Source organism: Sphaerodactylus townsendi, linkage group LG12 (assembly GCF_021028975.2).
Source record: "Sphaerodactylus townsendi isolate TG3544 linkage group LG12, MPM_Stown_v2.3, whole genome shotgun sequence".
NCBI classification, from domain to species: domain Eukaryota; kingdom Metazoa; phylum Chordata; class Lepidosauria; order Squamata; family Sphaerodactylidae; genus Sphaerodactylus; species Sphaerodactylus townsendi.
In genome coordinates this window covers 37195837-37217325 of record NC_059436.1, presented here as the reverse complement: position 1 = coordinate 37217325, position 21489 = coordinate 37195837, and the positions used below count along the sequence as shown (strand labels likewise).

At 46.1% G+C, this 21489-nt stretch overlaps 1 protein-coding gene across 5 annotated transcripts in view; it reads right to left on the bottom strand.

Annotated features, from left to right (window-relative positions):
* PBX3 (PBX homeobox 3) overlaps positions 1-21489 on the bottom strand; it is a 216832-nt gene that overhangs the window by 17538 nt on the left and 177805 nt on the right. For all 5 annotated transcript variants that reach the window (XM_048512551.1, XM_048512552.1, XM_048512553.1 and 2 more), the window contains 2 exons: positions 19617-19807; positions 15836-15971 (listed from right to left, as the gene is read on the bottom strand). In XM_048512551.1, coding sequence (XP_048368508.1) covers positions 15836-15971; positions 19617-19807 — 327 coding nt within the window. The remainder of the gene's footprint in view (positions 1-15835; positions 15972-19616; positions 19808-21489) is intronic.

The following is a 21489-nucleotide window of genomic DNA, read 5'->3' as shown; positions in this document are numbered from 1 at the left end:
TGACAGGTTTGGGCTTTGTCAGCCACCATACTGCTCTGTATCACAATCAGTCCCATTTGAATGAAGACAATTTCTCAACAAATGCATCCCTGTATATATTAAACTTTCTGGCTTCCAAGCAACGTTGCTATTCTCCGGGGAAGCCACAATATGGTTTCAAAGCCAGGACTGGGTCATTCAAATTGCACGGATTAAAAAAAGGGGGGCAGAATTCTCTCTTTGCTCCAAAATTGTGGCATTTACTTTAACATATTAATGAAAGCCCCACAGCAATTTGAAATGCAGCAAGTGAAGGTGCATCTCCTTTACATGCTGTGTTCCCAAGACAATGCACTGCTGTATTGTATATATTGCACTTAATATTACCTTGTCAGTCAGGAAGCAATAATACATTAATGAAACCCAGCAAATAATTACTGTGGACAATCCAATTATGGCTTTATTAACAGTTTCATAATTGCAGAATCTCTATACGTCAACCATATTGTCCGCGGATATATAAGAATCGGGTGTTGATGCACACCTCTGGACCAATCAAACAACAGCCATCACTAATAAAGGCTTGTTTAATTCTCACAGTAAAATTTTAATATCCCTGCAGCCTGGGGAAGGCTCGGCGAATGGATTTGCTTGACGCCGGATCGTTTCCACCCTGCTAGTCCCCCTACTTCTTAATCTTTAATATCAAGGCAATTAAAATTAATGGCCACTCATCCAAAGCCACTGTGGGCAGTGTTGCCTTGACATCCGTTGTTTGATGGGATTACCTAGAGGTTAAACTAACAAGCAAGGTTTAATTGGAAGCAATGAAAGGAGCAGTGGATCATACGTTATGTTTAACCTGCATACCACATCCAAATGAATACCTGTGCCGGGCTGCTTTCTTTCGCCCCCTAGCCTTCGGTGCCAACCACTAAAAAGAAAAGGAGAAGGAAAGGACACAAGTTGTCCACTTATTAAAACATACAACTGCACACAATCCTTCTGGGAGAGCCTGTAGTCCTGGAGCTATGCTCGGCAGATGTCAGGATTCAACTGCCTGAGCAAAAGAATTCCCATCTCCATGGTCCTTCATAAATGCACTTACGGACAAGACACAAGCTCTGCCTGCTGTCTGGTACGCAAGAGCAACTGGCAGCAATCGAAGCCATGGCTACCCCCGAGCTATCCCTTGCCCCCCTGCTCCTAACCCCCACCCCCCACAAAAAGCTGCCTTGCAGCTCCAGCTAATCTTTTTTGCCAGCTAGGGGGAAAAGAAAGGAAAAACATTTTTTTTTTGTAGCCGCCAAGCAACTGCAAAACATTTTTGCTTCCTTCTTTTAAAAAAATGTTGGTGTGTTCATTTGTAGCAAACAGAGGCACCTGGGCATTTACTCTGACATAATCGTAATCAAAGGGCTTCAGAGTAAGGAATAGGAACGTGTGCCCTGGAGAACGAAGGAAATGCACAGAGACGGATCATATCCCCGGAGCAGGAAGGTTCGGATTCCCACTTCTCCTGACAGCAGAAATTTAACTTTGATCATTTTACCTCTAAACAGAAACATCACATTAGTTCGGAATTTATTTATTTAGGATATTTCTGTGTGGTTTCTTCAGAGCCCGGCTTGTGGCAGCATACGATTAAAACAACAATGTAAAAAAAGCCATTAAAATGTTTGGGGGCTTTGCTTTGGGAGAACACTGCACATTGCGTAAATCCCTGCTCACTTACTCTGGTGCCAAATACAATGGTGACTTGCGTAGAGGAGGAAGAGCCTCTGCCCAAAAACCTGGTTACGGACCCAGAGGCAAATGTCATGTTACCTGTTTCAGGCTGCCTACCTGACTGAAGGGGCCCCCGCCTTACGCAGGGCTTGTGCCCCCAAAGAACCTTTCTAGAACTTCTAATGGCTCTATCTTGGTGTTATTCGGCAACAGAACTTAAGGCTCAATTAAAACGAAAATTAAGAGGACGCAAAAGTAGAATTGCAGTCATAAGCAGCGGTGTTGCTTTTTAAAAAGGTAATGTAAAAAAAATGTCACTGTGCATTATTTTAACCATTACCACAAAAGACAATAAAGAAATCTAAATCAAGTCAAAGGGAAGCTGCAGTCTAACCTTGACAAAGGTTCTGCTTACGCCTATATGGGAAGGCGTCACTCACTAAAAGGGGGATTTATGCATGTTTTTCAAGGACTTCTCTTTTTCCTTGGCACCTCAAGAACATCCTGGGTTGTTTTTTCCCCCTACTGCAGCTCCTTGGAAGCCTAGGGGTCCCTATCACTGGGTGGAGCAAGGCCTAGGCTCTTTGCAAAGGCTGAACTGCACACTAAGTCAGGGGGGTCAGACTCATTTGGTACGAGGGCCGGATATAACATAAATGCAACTGCCTCGGCTGGCAAGCACCAGCAGGCTCCCAGTCCAGACTAGCACTGGGGGAGTGGCTACTTCAGCTTGAGAGGGTTTATGAGACCCCCTCCTTACTCCCATGGGCTTGCCAACCAGATCAGGAGCAGGGATAAGCCCTCTGGAGGGGCTGAATCTGGCTCCGGGCTGCATGTTTGACACCTCTGCACACTGCCATTACCAGAGGGTTGGATAGGACCAGACAGGCTCAGATCCACATCACTTCTCAGCCATAACGTTTACTAGATTACCTAAACCTAGTCACATGACCTAACTTGCATAATTGTTGTGTGGCCACAATGGGAGAGAGCGGGATCATGCACAGTGCCCTGGGCTAGTCACAGCTCTTCGGAGCTCTCTCAGCCCCACCCACCTCACAGGGTGTTTGTTGTGAGGGGGGGAAGGGAAAGGCATTTGTAAGCCCCTTTGAGTCTCCTTGCAGGAGAGAAAGGGGGGATATAAATCCAACTCTTCTTTTTCTTGAGCTCCTTGGAAGATGGCTAAGAATTAAAAAATGCGAGAGCCATGGGGTAGCCATTGTACTAGGAGTAGCAAAACAGCACCCAAATTAAAAGTAGAACTACACATTACCAAAGGCTGCACCCTTCATCAAGCTTCTACTGTAATACAGAAGCCTTCCACCCTCTTTGCTGTTCAGCTGCAGCTTGTGGTCAGGGGGAAGAGACTACAGGACACTTCACCAAATGATAAAAAAAACTAATGTATGTCATGGAGGTTGGTGGGAAGAATAGCACACGAAGTGTGTTCAGTAGCAAGCCTGCATCTCTGGTAGTGCACAGTCCTGGCTTCGGTCTGCAGCTGCCCTTGCCTTGATGCTTAACTGGAAACTCCGGGCAGAAGATACGTGAGCTGCTGTTGCTAGGATACCCTTTTGAAGCCCAAAATAATGGTGATGATGATGCTTTAACAGCAACGGTCCGCAACACACACAAAAAGTGCTCATGGGAACCACTCTGGATTCCTGAAGTGTAAGAGTAGGGAAACACAAAGTAGGACACTGAGAAAATCGGCCTGGATCAGATAAAAGTTAATTAGTACCTTTTTCTCTTCCCTAGAGTCCTCCTTTCCTGGTCCCAGTGATTCTGGAATTTCTAGGCCATACTCGGCCAGGAGAGAACTATTTAATAATTTTGGGCGCAAAAAGAGACTTAGAAGCAGAGGATAGCCCATAAGAGAAAACTGCAAAACTGTCATCTATTCTTGCTCCAGTGGAGCTATTAGCTTATTTAAAAACAAGATCCAGAATTCTTGGATCAGGTATATCAGCAGCTATTATTTACGATGGCTAAATGAAATTTCCATGTCCAGTGCACTTCTGATTAACAGTTGCTCTGTGGGACTTAATAGGGCAGGCTTTGCCCCCATGTCCCGGCTCTGGGGCTTCTGAGATATCTGAGTGGCCACTGATGGAAACAGATGGACTCTTGACTTGAATCTGGGCAAATAATTGGCACCTCAAAATCAGGGCACTCATAGCCTCCCATTCCATAAACAGGAGGCTGATTTATTGAACTGCTTAACCAGGAGTTAAAGGTAAACATTATACCACAAGCGTGTGCATGCACAGTTTATGTAAGAACAATAAAACAGGGATCTGGTGGGAGACATCATAAGGTAGTAAGATTGCCAGTGTGAACACATGTGCATGTTTGGGAAGAGGGAACAACATCATAATGCCAAATATTTTTATTTATTTATTTTTTTGATTTATAAACCGCCCCATCCCCTGGTCCCCATCCCCTACTGCATTTAATTATTAGTTTAGAACAGGGGTCTTCAAACTATGCCCCCCCCCAGATGTTCATGAACTACAATTCCCATCAGCCCTGCCACTTGGCCATGCTGGCAGGGGCTGATGGGAATTGTAGTCCATGAACATCTGGAGAGCCACAGGTTGAAGACTGCTGCTCTATGACATGAGGTCTAGGGACCAGATCGGGGCCTTTGAAAGGGCTTATCAGGCCCATAAACTAGCTGAGAATACTCCTTCCCCTGCTGGGACTCACTAAGTCAGATTGGGAAGCGGGGTTGCCTCAGCTGGCTCACAGGCCTGATAAGACCTCTCAGAACAGCCACCCCAACCTGCTGCGGGATGCACACCTATCCCCCCCCACCCCCGTGCCATTCTGGGGCCAGCTGAGGCAGTCACCCCCATCCCCAATCGCATCCAGATCTGTAACAAATGAGTTTGACACCCCTGCTCTAGAGCCTCTTTGTTACCCAATGAAATTAGCAGTGTGATGCCTAGAAAACAACCAGCAATGCACATTAAAAGGGAAGATCAGTAGCGGTAGCCACGTTATCTTTCGAGGAAGCTTCTTAAGGAACCACAAATAAACACCCAAAGAATCCCAGGATCCTCTAACAGGCAGTTTGGAAACTGCTGCTTTAAGAAAGCAAGAACGAAATAAAATGATACCCAAATGAATGCTTTGTTAGGGTGCTCAAAAATGCTACTTGATACCATCACTCCGGGTATTGATCTTCCCAAGTCTTTCTTGGCTTGACAAGATGAAAGAATAAGAAGTTTTGTGGCAGGGAGAAAAAATAAAGCTATTTAGTGGCACATTTTTCATTAAAACAAACCATCTCTTCACATTAAAAAAAAAAACCCAGAGAACATCATTCTGCTCCCAATCACTGAAGGCCAATTAATTAATTGGGCTTAACTGTATATTACATTTCAAACAATACCCTTGCACTTATTTATCATGTTAATTACAATGTTAAATAAAAAAGGACAACAAATTACTTAAATCAAGATGCACAACTGTGTGGAGATGGTAGCTCCAACTCTCTCTTTTTTTTCCCTGACAAGGACTATTACTTGCGGGAGACGCACATTTGATCTGTGACAGGATCGGTGGTCACTGAAGCATTGTTATCGAAAAACCAGGGGAAGCGTCAAATTTATGGATCACAAAGAGCAGGCAAAAAATTCTGCTGTGCTTCTGCTTGATTATTTGAAGTGGGTACTTTCATTCTCTGCCCCTAATTAAATGGAATGCATTATGAAATCTGGAAATTGTAACACGGAGGTGCATTTGTTTTACCACAGCTAAGTCTGAGGGGCTATGGAATAAAACTATCTTCTGCCACAGGGGTGATTCTGGAATCCCTCCCATAGGAAACACGTGGCGAACACAGGAAAACCGACTTGAAAATCCAGCGATTCCTGAGGTACCTTCGTTTTTGGCATGCCATGGCAGCCTGTGGACCTAGCTTACAGACTACCATGGCTACTCCTCCAGCATTTGAAAGTACTTTTTCCAGAGAAGGTCAGTGAACAGGACAGTTTCTGCTCGCAAAGTAGGGATGTGAATTTCTTTCCACAGAAGTGAAGAAATAAATCCTTGAAGTCCATTTGTTCCATTCAATGGAACAATGGGGCAAAGAAAAAGAAGGAGAAACACAATGAATGCTAATCAGCCATTTGTTGCCTTGGAGTTGCGGGGGAGGAGGAGGAGACTCCCTCCTTTTTCCTTACCCCTCTCCCTCCAATGCTATGAGCTGCTGCTACTTGTGTTAACAGCCAGGCGGAACTATCCAGGGTGCCTGCTGGCCAATAGGCAGGAAACGAATATGGTAGCTTTCATCCTGCCACCCCTAGTGAATTCAGGGTGTCACTGAGGGAGGTGGACTGAAAGATTCTCTCTCCACTGCCCAGTGCTGGGATTGGCTTTTGGGGGGATGCAGCCACTCCTGCTCACAGCACAGTAAGCCTGTGTGTTTGTGTGTGGTGGGGTGGGGGGATGGGTGGGGGATGGGACAGAAAAAGAAGAAGACTGCATTCCCAATGAGAATCAAAACCAAAATAACTGAGCTTTAAAAAATGCAAACAGAAATTTTACGGGCATTTCCTCCCTGAAGTATCCCTGTGAATAATCGACAGAGCATTTGTAGCTCTAATCAGTGGTTCTCAACCTGGGGGTTGGGACCCCTTTGGGCGTCAAACGATCCTTTCACAGGAGTCACCAAAGACTTTCTGCACTAGTGTTCTCCATCTGTAAAATGGATAAATGTTAGGGTTGGGGGTCACCACAACATGAGGAACTGTATTAAAGGGTTGAGAACCACTACTCTAACTGGATCTTGCAATTCAGCTTGTGTTAGGAATGCCAAAGTTGTAAAACGCTTTGTGCACCAAAAAACATGTACATTAACAGTGTATTAACACTGCAGATCAGAACATTCAGGACTCCTGGTAGTCTCAAGATCACACAGGAGGAATGCAAAGAACCCGGAACATGCCTCACTATTACGTTCCAGTGTGAAGACCCTCAAGCTCTGCCATTATATGGATGGATCTTGAAGTAAACCAACGAAGGCCAAACTACATGTTACAATATGTAACACTGCTCTTAATTTTAAAATATTAGTGGCAGAACACACACCGGTCCCACGTAATTAAACAACAAGTCAGTTCTACTCTGCACAAAACAAGTAAGTATGAGGGAAGCCACAGTTTTCCTGCATTGTGTTTACAGATTAAAATGCATGTCTCTTCTTTCCCCCCACCCTCTTCGTCACCCCTCAACTGAAGTCACACACTTCTGGCAAGGACTCTGCCCCTTGGTAGGGAGTACAACAACAGGAATAGCCCCACCCCCACCCCAAGAAACTCAGCTTCAGAGGCACAAGCCATCTATCTCACAGCCTTGATAACTGAAAAGTAAACAATGGTTAATCTTCTGCAACACAGGCTGAGCAGAAAGGTCCAAACCACAGGCAACAGTTCTCTCTGCAGAAGACATTTCATCCCCTCTTTCTAAAACTACTCCCCCCCCCACCCTCTTAAAACTGAAATAACATTCAGAATTAATCTTAAAAAACAGCAGCCTTTGAATGCATTGCTCTACATTGGGAAGAGCTAGATTCAAATCCATGAAGCCTACTGAGTTAATCTGGTCTAGTCACTCTCCCCTTTCATGCACTGTTGAAGACTTTCATGGCTGGAATCAACGGGCAGTTGTGGATTTTCTGGGCTGGGTGGCCCTGGTCTGGTAGTTTTGGCTCCTAACATTTAGTCCATGACACACCTCTGAAGACAGCAGTCATAGATGCTGGCAAAACTTTAGAAGCAACAACTACCCGACCGTGGCCCATCAGAGGTGGGATTCAGGGGGTTCCGAAGGTTCTGTAGAACCTGTTGTTAAAATTTAAAATATCACTTTTTTAATACTTAAAATACTTTAATACTTAAAATACTTTAATACTTAAAATAAAAAAGTGATATTAAAAATATTTTTAATACTTTTTAACAGTCATTATTTGAATCCCACCACCATCAGAACCTGTTGTTAAAATGTTTGAATCCCACCACTGCCCGGGACACCCAGAAAAATATAGCCCAGAAAACCCACAACAGGAAGTTAACAGCCTGTCAATCAGCTTCTAGCTGAATGGGGCGGGGGGGAGAGAGAGGAGGGACCCATGATCTAAGGACCCTGCGACTCAGCCCAGCGATTATTTTGCTCCTAGTCCCGACAAATGAGGGATCTCCGTGCCTGCGCTAAAGTTTCCATCCGCACTTAACTAGGGTGCAAAACCTCTGAATGAAATGGGCAGTTCTCCATCCCTCATGGAGGAAGGCATCAACCCCTGTTCCATGGCCTGGCACTCCATCCACAGTCGCAAAGGAGTCACGGCTTTCTACATGACCAGGCTTTTGTCCTCTGCTGCTTCTGAGCGTGGAACTGCACAGTGCATACGACGGAAATATATCGTACATGAATCTCACTTTTAAATTCTAATTAGCAGCTACCAGCTCAAGTTTTCCCATCAGCCAGAAGGCCTGAGTCTAGGAAAGAGCTTTAGGAGCGCATGAAGAAGTGGAGTGGAAACAACCCACCCTGGGGCTGTTTAGCTTGTCCAATGGAGCCACAACAGGAGGCTCTTGTGTTTACGCAAAGGAGGGGGTATTCCCCCCTCCCCCAGTACTGCACAGGACTGTGGGTCTGGCCGCTTCAGCTGTGCATGTGTACGAACAAAACAGCCACGGGGCAAATCGCTTGCACAGACTGCTATGAAGCCTCCCAAGTTTTGGCTCCGAGGAAGAGAAGGGGAGAAAAAGAAGTCGACTTGCAGTTTGTTGTTGCCCCCAGGACAACAACTACTTGGTGGTGCGAGCAGCTGCAGCCAGCTGTGGAGTAGGAGGGATAATGACTAAGTGCAAAAAGAGGGGAAAGAGATCTTGAGAGAAGGGGGGGGGAGCTTTCCACAGGGCCCTGCAGGCTCACGTTCACTTCTACAAAATTTCTTAATTACAGAGAGGAGAAGAAGGTTAATTTTATGTTTATCAGTGCAGTGAGTTGTAAAGGGCTGAATGTCTGTATCACAGTGAACTTAACATTTCAGATCTGTTACCAAAGCCAACAGAGGTAACAAACGGCAACATCGCTACTTCCCAGTCGTAACCTTTACCGCAACCCTGTAACAGATTTTCATTGCTCTTGCTGATGCAGCTGAGTAGTTCATGGCCTGTGAGTTTCTCTTTGCTGCATATAAGACAATGAAGAACAGTCCCCCCCCCCCCGAAGGGGGTTTCTACTCCTCCTTGAGAAAAAAGCTGTGTGCCCCCATTGCCGAAACCTAGCATGACTGCATTGGAGAGCTATTAACTAAATCCCACACTGGGTCTTAATTATACGAGAGAAAGTTCCCTTTGAAGGCTACACTGTGAATCATTTCAAAAGAACCTGCAAACCTTCAAAGTGTATGTTCAGACACACACAGCCTGATACTGGCAGGAAGAGCTCTCTGCAAAGGAGATTGGCATCTTACCTTAGGAATTATAGTGAGGGATGAAGAGTCAACCTTTTTCAAATATGTTGGCAGAGCCTGTTTTGAATAAGGCATGGAAGTTCTTCCTCCCATATAAGACTGCTAAAGGGGCAGTGTCCAGACTTGTGAGCATAAACGCTCTACAACAATGAGAAAGTGTCCCCACAGTGCTGTGTGAGAGACCCAAAGGTGCCCACAAGCTCAAAAAGTCTGGTGACCCCTGCCTCAGAACTAAAAAAGAATTAGTTGGGTCAGACCAAGGGCAACTCTGGCGCTTCAGATATACATGGACTACAGTTCCCATCAGCCCCTGCTGGCATGGCCAATTGGCCATGGAATTGTAGTCCATGAACATCTGAAGCACCAGAGTTGGACACCCCTGATCTAGCTCAGTGGTGGTGAACCTATGGCACGGATGCCAGAGGTGATACTCAGAGCCCTCTCTGTGGGCACGTGCAAACAGAGTTGCCCCCCCACACACACACACACCTAGGCTGGCCTGGGCCGCTGGGCTCGATTATTAGCATTAAACCTAAGACGTGGTTTTGGGGAAGCAGTGTAGGTAACCCTGTTAAGCGCTGTTAAACCCCACTGATTTTCATGCGAAGAACTAAAGCGTGATCCTTTACCAGGGAGTAAGCCCGGTTGCTGGCAATGGGGCTTGCTTCTGAGTAAACCCTCCTAGGGTCGTGATTCACCCATTGGAAGAGTTGCGCGGGTGATTCAACACAAAGCCACCGACGACCACCAAGCTTACTTCCGAGTAACGCACGCCTCAGAGCCAACCATTTTTTTCTAAACTAAAACCTCAGCATTCAGGTTAAATTGCCGGGTTGGCACTTTGCGATAAATAAGTGGGTTTTGGGTTGCAGTTTGGGCACTCGGTCTCAAAAAGGTTCGCCGTCACTGAGCTAGCTGGTCCAGCATATGATGTCCCAAAAAAGGTGATGGAGATTTGTGACAGACCTCCTGGACCTCAGTAGCAAAGCTGCTGCTTTGCACATATGCAGCTCCAGGAATTATGTTCAGCAGGTCCAGTGAGCAATAGGTGTGAAGCAACAGGGCTGGGAAGGACCTTCCTCCATCTGAAAAGCCTTGAAGCTGCTTCCAGTCAGGGCCACTATGCCGCATCAATGCTATCTTCTGAGAGCTTAACTGCATGCTGTATTTTTATTTTGTGTCTACTTTAAACAACTTTTGTTCTTTTTCAAATGCAGGCTTTTCGGATTGTCCCTGCTCGGCCTCTGCGCTCAACAGAGGCCAATCTGCTGGTGGTCCCCGGCCCCTCAATGATGCGGCTGGCCTCCACACAGGCCAGGACCTTCACAGCTCTGGCCCCAGCCTGGTGGAACACTCTTCCACAAGCTGTCCGGGCCCTGCGGGATTTGAGTTAATTCCGCAGGGTCTGTAAGATCGAGTTGTTCCACAGTGCCTTTGGAGTGATCAGCCGATGAATGAGGTGCCCCCTCGCTCCTATTCCACCAAGGTCCCTTATGTTAAGGGGACTGCCGTTCTCCCCCTCTTGGAGAAGGTTTTAAATCTGGGTTTTGCTGGACGTCTTTTTATCGTAAACTGTTATTCTTTATATTAATCTGCTGTTTTTACAGGGATTTAGCAATATTTTAAATGGATGGAGCCTGTATATTTGTAATTTATTAATCATGCTCCCTGTTTGGTTGTAGTAGGTTTTATGTTGTACACCGCCCTGAGTCCTCTGGGAATTGGGCGGTATAGAAAACGAATCAATCAATCAATCAATCAATCAATCAATCAATCAATCAATCAATAAAAGAAAACTTTCTTTCTTTCTCTCTCTCTAGGAACGATAGCTCTATCCTCCACCATCATTTTTTTCTCATTCAAAAAGCGACTTTTATTTCCACTGGGTTAAAAATAAGGGCACCTATAAGTTTTTCTCAGCAGGGCCACAAATCATTCAGGTAACCACGCAGTGAGAAAAATGGCAGGGGATGAAAGGGTTAGCATCCCCCCCACTTTCCCCTAGCCATTCTGCTTCTGGATAAAGCAGAGATTACATTTGCAGAAGACAAAAATGTCCTAAAAACAAGCAAATACACACATGATGTGATCTGAAAAGTTCCTGGTTCAGAATCTTACCTCTAGTTCGTCTTAGGCAAACCAGCCTCCTCAGTGGAGGAGCGCTGTTGCAAAGACAATGTGCAAAAAGAACTCTGAACTGAAAGAACTACGTTAACAGCCAAATATTGTTGTGACTGGCTAAATGGGCCAATGGGTAGGTAAGACAGCTACATAAGATCCCGCCAGACATTTACGTAAAGGAGCCGGACTGCAACTTAATGTGTTGGCCAGCATGAACTGCACAACTTTAAAAGCTGTTTATCCTCAACTTCAGGTTATGAAGTTACACAAGCAGCTACAACAGAAATAAAAGGAGTCACACTGGACCCAGGTGCCCTTTTGAAGTTACAGCACACCCCAAAGGGATCCTCTGAAGCAGGCACGCACGGGAACGAGGGAACAGATGCAGATTCCAGAGAAATCTTGAAAAAGCTCTCGGAAGATCCTAAAACCAAACCAAAAAAGCAAACCAAAAAGTTCCTCTTTGGTGTCCAAAATACTGCCCAATGTTCTTCAAAGTTAACTGATACATCGCTGGAGGTTGGTGGTAATGGGAGATTAAGACTAACTGAAAATCAGTGTGGTGTAGCGATAAGCCTAGCCTACCTTGCAGGGTTGTTTGTGAGAATAAAATGGAGGAAAGGACAAAGCGTCACCATTTTCTACACTAAAAAACTGAGCAAGAAAACAGAGAGCAGAAAAGAAGACTCTGTCAACAAGAGAGTTCTGTTCTGGAGCAAATTTCATTTGCAAGAGCACTGAAAGTAAAAACTGAAAATTAGCCTATTTAAAAATGCATCCTTTAAGCATGTATGTTCTTCCCACCCACCCCCACCCCGATAGAAATAACCACCAGCTTCCTCCACCAAAGCGACTTGAAATCAAAGTTCCAGTTTTCTGATGCTGCAAGTTTTGCTTTGTCTTTGAGAACACTGCTGGTACAGCAAGCGGTGCACATTAAAGACAACTGTGATGTCTTTAAAGCCCTGAGTCGTTAAGCTGTATGCTTGGGCATGAATAGAAATCTAAAACTCTCCCCACAGCTAAAGTTGTCTCTTCTGAGGCAGCAAACACAGATTCTGCAGCAGTATTTTAAAGCCGTGACACTTCTAATGTACCAAGTGCCTCAGTCGTTTTGTCTACTAGAGTTTTTATTGCTAAGGCACAAACAGCTGTCATTGAACTGTTACCGAAGGGCTGCGTTCCAATTGGCTAAGGGTGAGAGGCTTCACAGGGGCTTCAACCAATCGAAGGAAAATTGACCCATAAAAAATACATTTCAATGTATTGACTCAACATTAAGATTTAATGAGCTTATGGCAGGCGAGACGGACCAGCCCATCTAACAATCTGATTGACAGGTAAGGGGTTTCACGTCATGGAATTGTGAAGAGACTGTAGCAGGCTTGCTCTTCCCTGTGGCAGCGTCCCAAAATGTGCAGCTGGAATCTATGCAGCTGTATCTGTAGGATTTGGAGCAGCACTCAATGGTGGCATTGCATTTTTTGGAACTAATTACCAATACTGATATAATTCAGGGAGAGAATGGGAAAGGACTAAGGCAGGGGTCTGCAACCCACGGCACTGGAACCGCATGCAGCTCTTTTAGCCTTTTACTGTGGCTCCCTGTGCCTGGAGGTCGGAGGGTAGCATGGGCGTGTCCCTCCAGCCCTCCAGAGCAGCGCTGGAAGGAAAGGTGAGTGGAGGGGCTGAACCGGAGGTGTCGCCATGCGTGAGGGCGCCACTTTTCGTGTCCCCTCCACTCACCTCTCCTTCCAGCGCTGCTCTGGAGGGCTGGAGGGCCACGCCCACGCTGCGCTCCGACCCCTGGAGGTCGGAGGGTAGCGTGGGAGTGGCCCTCCAGAGCAGCCATCATCCCCCCTCTGCCCCACGGAGAAGGGTTGCCTACTCCATCGGGCAAAGGGGGTTTCCCTGCCCGGCACCTCTGCCTTCCAGTGCTGGAAGGAAAGGTGAGTGGAGCCGCCTCTCCAGCTCAGTAGATCTTCAGGGCCATGGAAAATGGGTCCAAATGGCTCTTTGGGTGGTATAGGTTGCCGACCCCTGGACTAAGGCTTGATGGTAGAATACTGGCTTTGTATGCAGAAGGAGCCAGATCCAATTCCTAGTGTCTCCAGTTTTAACTACATTTCACGTATCAGGTGCCAGGGGAGTCCGTTCCATACCCAAAGCCTGAGAGAGACACTAGTGATTATAGCAGACACTACAAAGCTGGACTGGGCTGGTGGGCTGATGCTGCATCAGAACAGTTAATAAGATTCTACATTCTCTCAGGCATTTTGAACTGATCTGCAGTTAACTACTGATTCTTGCTGCTGTTGTTTTAAAAAATAATGTTTGAGGAGACTATCAGCATTTCTCATTAGTTGTATGCAGAGGCAGGTGGGGTCACATGTCCCTGGTCGCACGTCAGCTGGACACATGGGGGGGGGAGAATTGCCCCGCCCTGCACCCCCCCCCCAGTGCCCCACTTACCTTGCTGGCAGGAGCCCACTACGGGCCAAGGGGCGCCCAGTGGCGACCCAGCTAGGCTGCTCCGTCAGCTGACGGAGCCTCTGCCAGCCAAAGGAGCAGCCTGGCTGGGCCACTGTCAGGTGGCTCTTGGCCTGCGGCAGGCTCCTGCCAGCAAAGTAAGTGGGGCATTGGGCGGGGGGAGGTGCTCGGAGCAGGTGTTGCTCTGGCCATCACCCCCCCCCCACACACACACACACACACACACCCCTCTGGTTGTATGCTGCCTTGGGCACTCTTTTATGCAGAAAGATGATCAAGTGAATAACTTAAAAGCCAAGCTGTGAATATGCTTCTGCATCCTCAGTCCACCTGCAAAACTCTTAACTGACCTCAATTCTGAGCAGTGGTCTGCTAATGCTACAGTGAGCTTCCGTCCTATTTGTCCTATTGTAATTCTGCAGGGAACCCTGCTGTTCGTAATTCTGATGTATGCTGATCATCATGGGCTCCTTCAAGCTCACAGAGATGAGACAGAAAGAATCAAGAGTTGTACTCTCTGATGGGCAGGGAGGTTGAAGATGGGTTTCACAGGGGATGTCGAAGCACAAATCAGAGCCCAGGTGTCACACAACACATCAAGGACGCAAGACCAAAGCAAACAGACCAAGAGCATACAGCAGCCATTATAAATGAGCATTACCACTAGTGATTGTGGTTCTTGTACAATTGCCAAATGCAGCTTCAACGGCTAAGTTCTAATTCTTCCCACACCTTATGCTACGAAGAGAACAGGGCCATAGCTCAAAGGTGCCATGTGTGGTTTGTACAAAGGATGCCCTGGGATCATTCCTTGTCACCTCAGTGAGCAGACCTCAAGCAAAAAGGATGGGAAAAGCCCTCTAAGGCTCTGACAAATGCAATGAGGCACAGCAGGCCACATTGGCTGACTATACGGAGGCCTGAGCTTCATATAAGGCAACTCTGTACTTTTCCTTTGAAGCGTTCCTATTTAGTGTCCAAAATACTGCCCAAGGTTCTTCAAAGTTAACTGATATATCACTGGAGGTAGGTGGTGATGGGAGATTAAGACTAACTGAAAATCAGTGTGGTGTAGCGATAAGCCTAGCCTACCTCGCAGGGTTGTTTGTGAGAATAAAATGGAGGAAAGGAGAATAATAGACACCACTTTAGGTACCCATCAGGGGAGGAAGGCAGGGTATAAATGAATTAATCAATCTGTAAACCGCTCTCCCTCAGCGAGAAGGGCTCAGAGTACAGTGGAACCTCGGTTTTCATTGCCTTCTGTTTTCATTAATTTAGGTTTTCATTGACTTTTTCAGTGAAAAATTTGTCTCGGTTTTCATCGATTTGCAGTAAGGTGCAAGGGTTTGTGGAGAAAAATCACCCGGACAAAGCTGTAGCAGGTCGTGTCTGCAACTTGTTTAATGACAATGCCCCATTTCAGACAAATCTTAAAGAGGTGTCAGAAACAGACCTCCTGGGACAGCTTTCTGGTGCGACATTGGTCCACTGGCTCTGAAGATGGTCCCAGTGTTATTGTTTGTTACTGCTTTCAGCATTAGACACTATGTTTATTCACCAAAAAATGTGTTTTGGGTACATTTTTTGGAGTGCCTAGAGCGGATTAATTGGATTTACATTGATTCCTATGGAGAAGTTTGACTCGGTTTTCATCGGTTTCGGTTTTCATCGATTCTTTTCAGACGGATTACCAATGAAATCCGAGGTTCCGCTGTAGTTGGACTAGAATCTGGGCGACTCAGGTTCAAATATGCACTCTGCTATGGAAGCCTGCCAGATGGACTTTGTGCCAGTGACATGTACTCAGCCTAAGCTACTCTACAGGGTTGTTTTGAGGTAACATGGAGGAGATGAGAACGGTGTAAACCCCGTTGGCTTCTCCATTAAGGAGAAAGAAGGGAAATAAATGACTGAAGTAATGACTCCTCCCTAGCTGCACTCAGCTGGACCAGATTCCAGATGCTATTGGGGATACAGCCAACGAGAGAAACCCTTCTTCTCGAGCAACCTGTGGAAGCTCCAGCCTACCTGCGATACTGTGATGCTGCATTTCTTTGCCAGCTCTTCTTTGGCTTCTTCACTGGGGTAGGGATTGCTGAGGTGAGAGTAAAAATACTCATTCAAGATTTCTGTGGCTTGTTTACTGAAGTTACGCCTTTTCCGCCTGAAAAGTGAAGAAAACAAAAGAAATAAAAGAAATCCCAGCCGCGAAAAGTGATCACTGAAAGCGAAGCAGGGGTCACACGCAGGGCGAGGGTCTCCCTAGACAGGGATGGCCAACCTATGGTGCTCCAGATGTTCATGGACTACAATTCCCACCAGCCCCGGCCAGCAATTGGCCATGCTGGCAGGGGCTGATGGGAATTGTAGTCCATGAACATCTGGAGCACCATAGGTTGGCCACCCCTGCTAGCATCTTCTGACAGAGGACTAAAGCTAAACTTTAAAAGAAGGAAAATGTAAACCGCGGCCTTTTGGAAATGGGCAATTCAGATCCAAACCACAGCATGGATTCTCATTTTAAAGCCCATCTTGCCGTTTGTTCCAGCCTCTCAGTCCCCCTTATCAGTCTTTACATTTTGACAGATATCACAATGGGAGATATTATCAGAGATCTCCCCAGTGTCACGTGTAGCCTGATGCCGAATCCAACTACAGTTAGGATATTTCATCCCTTACTTAAACATTCTGCCACATTAAGTTAAAAGCAAGAGGGTAAGAAAGAAGCAGGAGTTCAACAGGCATGGCTTGCCTAGAAACAAAAAACCCGCAGCCCTCCCACTCCCTGCCCAAGGAAACGGGACCTAAATCCCAGCGTCAGTCAAGTTTTAAACACTCAGAAGAGATATTTGCCAACCAGAATTTCAAAAGGATGTACATTTGTATGCTATGTCCTAGATATTTATAACATACAAGAAATATGAAAAAAACACAATTCTGTGAAGTATTACATCAATGACTTCCCTATACTGTATGTATGTATGTATGTATGTAGGTAGGTAGGTAGGTAGGTAGGTAGGTAGGTAGGTAGGTAGGTAGGTAGGTAGGTAGGTAGGTAGGTAGGTGGGTGGGTCGGTCGGTCGGTCGGTCGGTCGGTCGGTCGGTCGGTATGTACGTACTGGGCTTTAGGTGGTTGGTGCCTTGCATTGGTCCAAACTGCAAGCTCTTTGAGAATAAATATTTCTGCCCACTAGATAAGCTTTTCATGAACATGACGAAGTCAGTTCTGACTCACAAAAGCTTGTGCAGGAGCACATTTGGTTACTCTTGAAGGTACCATTTCACTCCTGTGCTGATGGGTGTAATAGTAGCCATGCTGATTCAGACCAATGGTCCATCCAGTCCAGCATCCTGCCCCCAAATCAGCCTGTCAGATGCCACAGGGAATCCTACAAGCAGGGTCTGCAATCAACAGCACTCACTTGCTGATCGCTGTCCAGCATCTAACAATTTAAGGAATCCTGCCTCTGAAAAGGAGAGGGCCGATTTGGCTATCATGGCTGTTGATCCAGGACAGGCCTTAAAGATTTAGAGTAAGGTTGTAGCGCCCCCGCTGGTCAGGGTGTCCTCCCTGGCTCGTTCCACTGCCAGGTTCTCCCATGCTTGCAGTCCCCTGATGCCCTCAGCAGTGAGGGAGGAGGACTCACAGGTTGCCTCTCCCTCCTGCTCCACACAGTTCCCCAGCTTTAAAAATGCAGGCCAGTTTCTGCCTCATCCCTGGCCCTTCTTGCTTTTATCCCATGGCGGCCTGCACCCTTTGCCCTCCCCACCAGCCAGGGCCTTGGGGTTGAGCTTGCCTTTCCTTGGCAGCATTGGGTGGCCCTGTTGGCCCTCTCTGTTCATCCCTGCCCCCTTCTTTATCTCATCACTCCACTTCCATTTATTTTGACTTCAGTTCATGGTCTTTGCAAAGACCTATTTTTCATAATAAGGGGTTTACTTTCTTTCCAACTTTGGGCTCCATCACAGGTAACTTGTTTATTAGCAACACTAGTCTGCCTTTGTTCAATATGTAGAAGCTGCAGTGTTTGAAATTTTGAAGCCTTCCCTTGGCTTCAGAGAAGCCGCACACCACTTGGCAGCCATGCCTCTTGGTTCTGCTGTACTGGAAACATGATATTCCTTGAAAGTCCACATTACGTCCAGTTTCCAAGGACAGCCAAAGCGATTCTCACTTACGCAGGATGATCCAGTTTTGGATCCTCGCACACCCAGTGGTGGAGCCTCATGAAGGAGGAGGACAGTATGAACATTTCATGAGCAAGCACAGATGGTTTTCAAACACTCCCAACCTTTTCAATACAACTGTGAGCTGTTTCTTTCTCACTGCAAGCTCTCTCCACACCCCCAAATTCCATGAACCAAGAAAAAACAGCTAGCGAGAACGACTGTTGGCCACTGCCTGTGTCCTCACCAACCTTCCTCCCTCTTTGCAAATGTCAGCAATTTTCTTATTAAGATGAACATATATGTGCCTAAGCATATAAGCATACCAAAGCATGTGTGATAAGCCAAAACTAAAGACTTAACCACTATTTAGGGAATGGTGTCCAACTCTGGCACCCCAGATGTTCATGGACTACAATTCCCATCAGCCCCTGCCAGCATGGCCAATTGGCAGGGATTGATGGCAGGGATTGATGGGAATTGTAGTCCATGAACATCTGGGGCACCAGAGTTGGACACCCCTGATTTAGGGTGTGGGTACACTTGTTGATAAAGAAATCTGAAAAACTGGGGGACACACAGCAGCTGAAGGACCCACTAGTAAAATGTCTCCCTTCACCTCAAGTCAGCACAGGACACTCCTCTAGTACCAATTTATTAGTTAGTCAGTGGCACAATTTTATGCCACGTTTGCAACTAAAGTGCCCCTTTCATTGCCGCTGTTCCCTTCCTTGAGGAAATGGCTCCATTTAAAAGCTTGGGCATAGCAAAGATTCCTGAGTCCACAAGGGGAGGAATGGTATAGAAGTCTAAATAAATAAATAAATAAATAAATAAATAAATAAATGTGAAAGTGCTGCGTTGGATCACCCTGAGAGATCGTAGATAAGAGATTCTCTCAGCCAAACACTTCTCCAGGGACATGCAGGTCATCCAAAAAGTTGGTTTCCTTTGCCAGCCTCCATGACTTTCCAGTCCACTGATACTGGAGTTTTTCCTTTTCAGCTCAAAACATCTTTAGTTGTTCAAATTAAAAGGATACTGAATAATTAACACCTACTAACAACTGCCACATCAACATAAATTAGCTACTGTGCTATTCAATGAGAATTTTTACTGCATGGTGCCATTTAATCTTCCCAGTTCCCTTGCTAGCGTCCCATTCCCCTTTCTCTTCCCACTCACTTTGATTAGAGTCTAAGTGATCTCAGCGAACCTTTTGTGAAATCCTTAAACACAGTTAGATGGTTGCAACAACGCAGAACAACCTAGCCCTTTACTATAGAACACACTGAACAGAAAGAGACACAGACGTGGGGAAAAAGACAGAAACAGAAAGACAAAAAGACAGACACAGACTGACAGACAGACAGACAGACAGACAGACAGACAGACAGACAGACAGACAGACAGACAGTCTTTTGTACCCTTCGCAGGTTACTGGGTAAGACTATCAATATTCTCCAGGTTCATCCTCACCCCACATTTTCCAAACTTTCTCCCTTGTCTACTTTGATCCCTACACCAAGGGGGCTCTGCTGCTATTCTGAAAAGTCACACACTGTACTGTGGACAGCAAATTACAGCAAATACTGAAGAAAGTAGCTCCAAGTGAGCTACTGAACCGCTTCCAGTCACCTACCTGGCGTCAAGGAACCGTGACCTTAAGATCATGACTGCTTCACAAGTGCTTTGTTTGAGCTGCATCTGGATGGAGCTGAACTTCCGATGGATGATGCCCACCATTCTCTCAATCTCCTTCGGAGAAATGGGACGCGTCCGGCTTTGTTCTCGGAGAAGGTTCATCACGTGCGTGGTAAATTCGTTACATGCCTAGGAAGGAGAGGGCCAGTTAGAAGGCATCTTTGGCAGGGTCATGCAAGAGGCTGATGACATGTATGAAGGCAAGGGCTGGAGGCAACAGTCTCGCTGAAGCTACGCCAGTGCCGTTCCAGTCAGGGCTTCCATGGCAGACTGTGTGGGCACCCCTTGCATACTTGATGGATGATGGAAGGGAGAAACAATGTAAGTGCAATTTAATTAAGATGAAGTAGTCTGAGCAGATTTCCAAGTCGCGCCAAAAGGGACCAAAGAAATTAGGTTCAGGGATGAGGTCACCATTGAGGCTGCTGGAAACATTTCAATTGAGAGATTTTCATCAGTAATATCTAAAAAGGTGCTGGGTTTGGGTGTCTTGATTATCTTGCGGGAGAAAAAAATACAGAGAACAGGGCAGGTGACCGAGTGGCGTTCACATCTAAATGTGAGACTCTGAAGAAGAACCGAAGAGGAGTTTGGATTTATATCCCACCTTTCTCTTCTGTAAGGAGTCTTAAAGCAGCTTATAAATTCCTTCCCTTCCTCTCCCCGAAACAGACACCTAGTAAGGTAGGTGGGTCCGAGAGAGTTCTCAGAGAACTGTGATGAGCCCAAGGTAACCCAGAAGCCTTCATGTGGAGGAGCAGGGAAACAAATCCAGCTCATCAGGTAAGAGTCTGCTGCTCATGTGGAAGAGTGGGAAACCAAACCCGGTTCTCCAAATTAAGAGTCCGCTCTGGCTCTCTGAGAAAATGGTATGGAACTTGAATATACATTGATCTCTGGAGACGGGCTGCAATATAATTTGTATGTCTATGACACATAGAAAAAGGGCCAATTGCACAGCATGCTTTCTTCTCCACCATATACCCCTGCAAGCTGTTTTCCATTTTTAACCTTAAAAAAAAATCCGACCTGGATAAGAGTTCTATGCAACTCTGAAGCTCTTGTGCCATATTGTGAGCTGAAGTATTTGGGCCAGTCAGACTCTCTCAACCTTAGCTATCTCACAGATTTGCCAAAAGGATAAAATAGGAGAAGAAATCCATGTACTGAGGAGAAAAGGGCAAGATAAAATGAATAGTTAAATGCATAGTTAGATAAATAGGCTATCTTGAAGAACAGGCACCTGTCCTCAGAAGAATGAGGCTTTCTTCCCATTGCCACAACTTTCCATTCCTCTATTTTTCTGCCCTTTCTACCCATGACATCACATCCCAATGGAAATCTGCTACAGCAATATAATTTTTATACCTCTGAAACCTGTAAGTCACAACCCTTTTCTCACTGTTGCTCTTTCATGCCCAGCTCTTTCCAGCCTTTCCAAGCAAACGTGGCATCCCAACATGCTTCACTGCTACATTTCTATCTTTCTTTGGATCGAACCTGACTTGCACAGACAATGCCAGCAGTTTCCAGGTGGCACGCTGGCAGGGGGGAAAAAAATCACACAATGCTCCTTTGAGCTCAAACTATCCATCCACAAAAGAGTCTGGCTGGTGTATCTCTGAACAATTCACTGCTTTGGCTTTTCCTCATCAGCCTCTATTGGAGACTGGTAATTTAGCTGTGTCTCTGTGTCAGGAAACGAGTAGGCCACACAGCATTTCGCAACAGATGATTCTGCTGCCGCGCTCTTGAAGGAGGCTTTCCATTGCATTTCATGAGCCACTATTTTGGCCATTCATTCTTCCAGC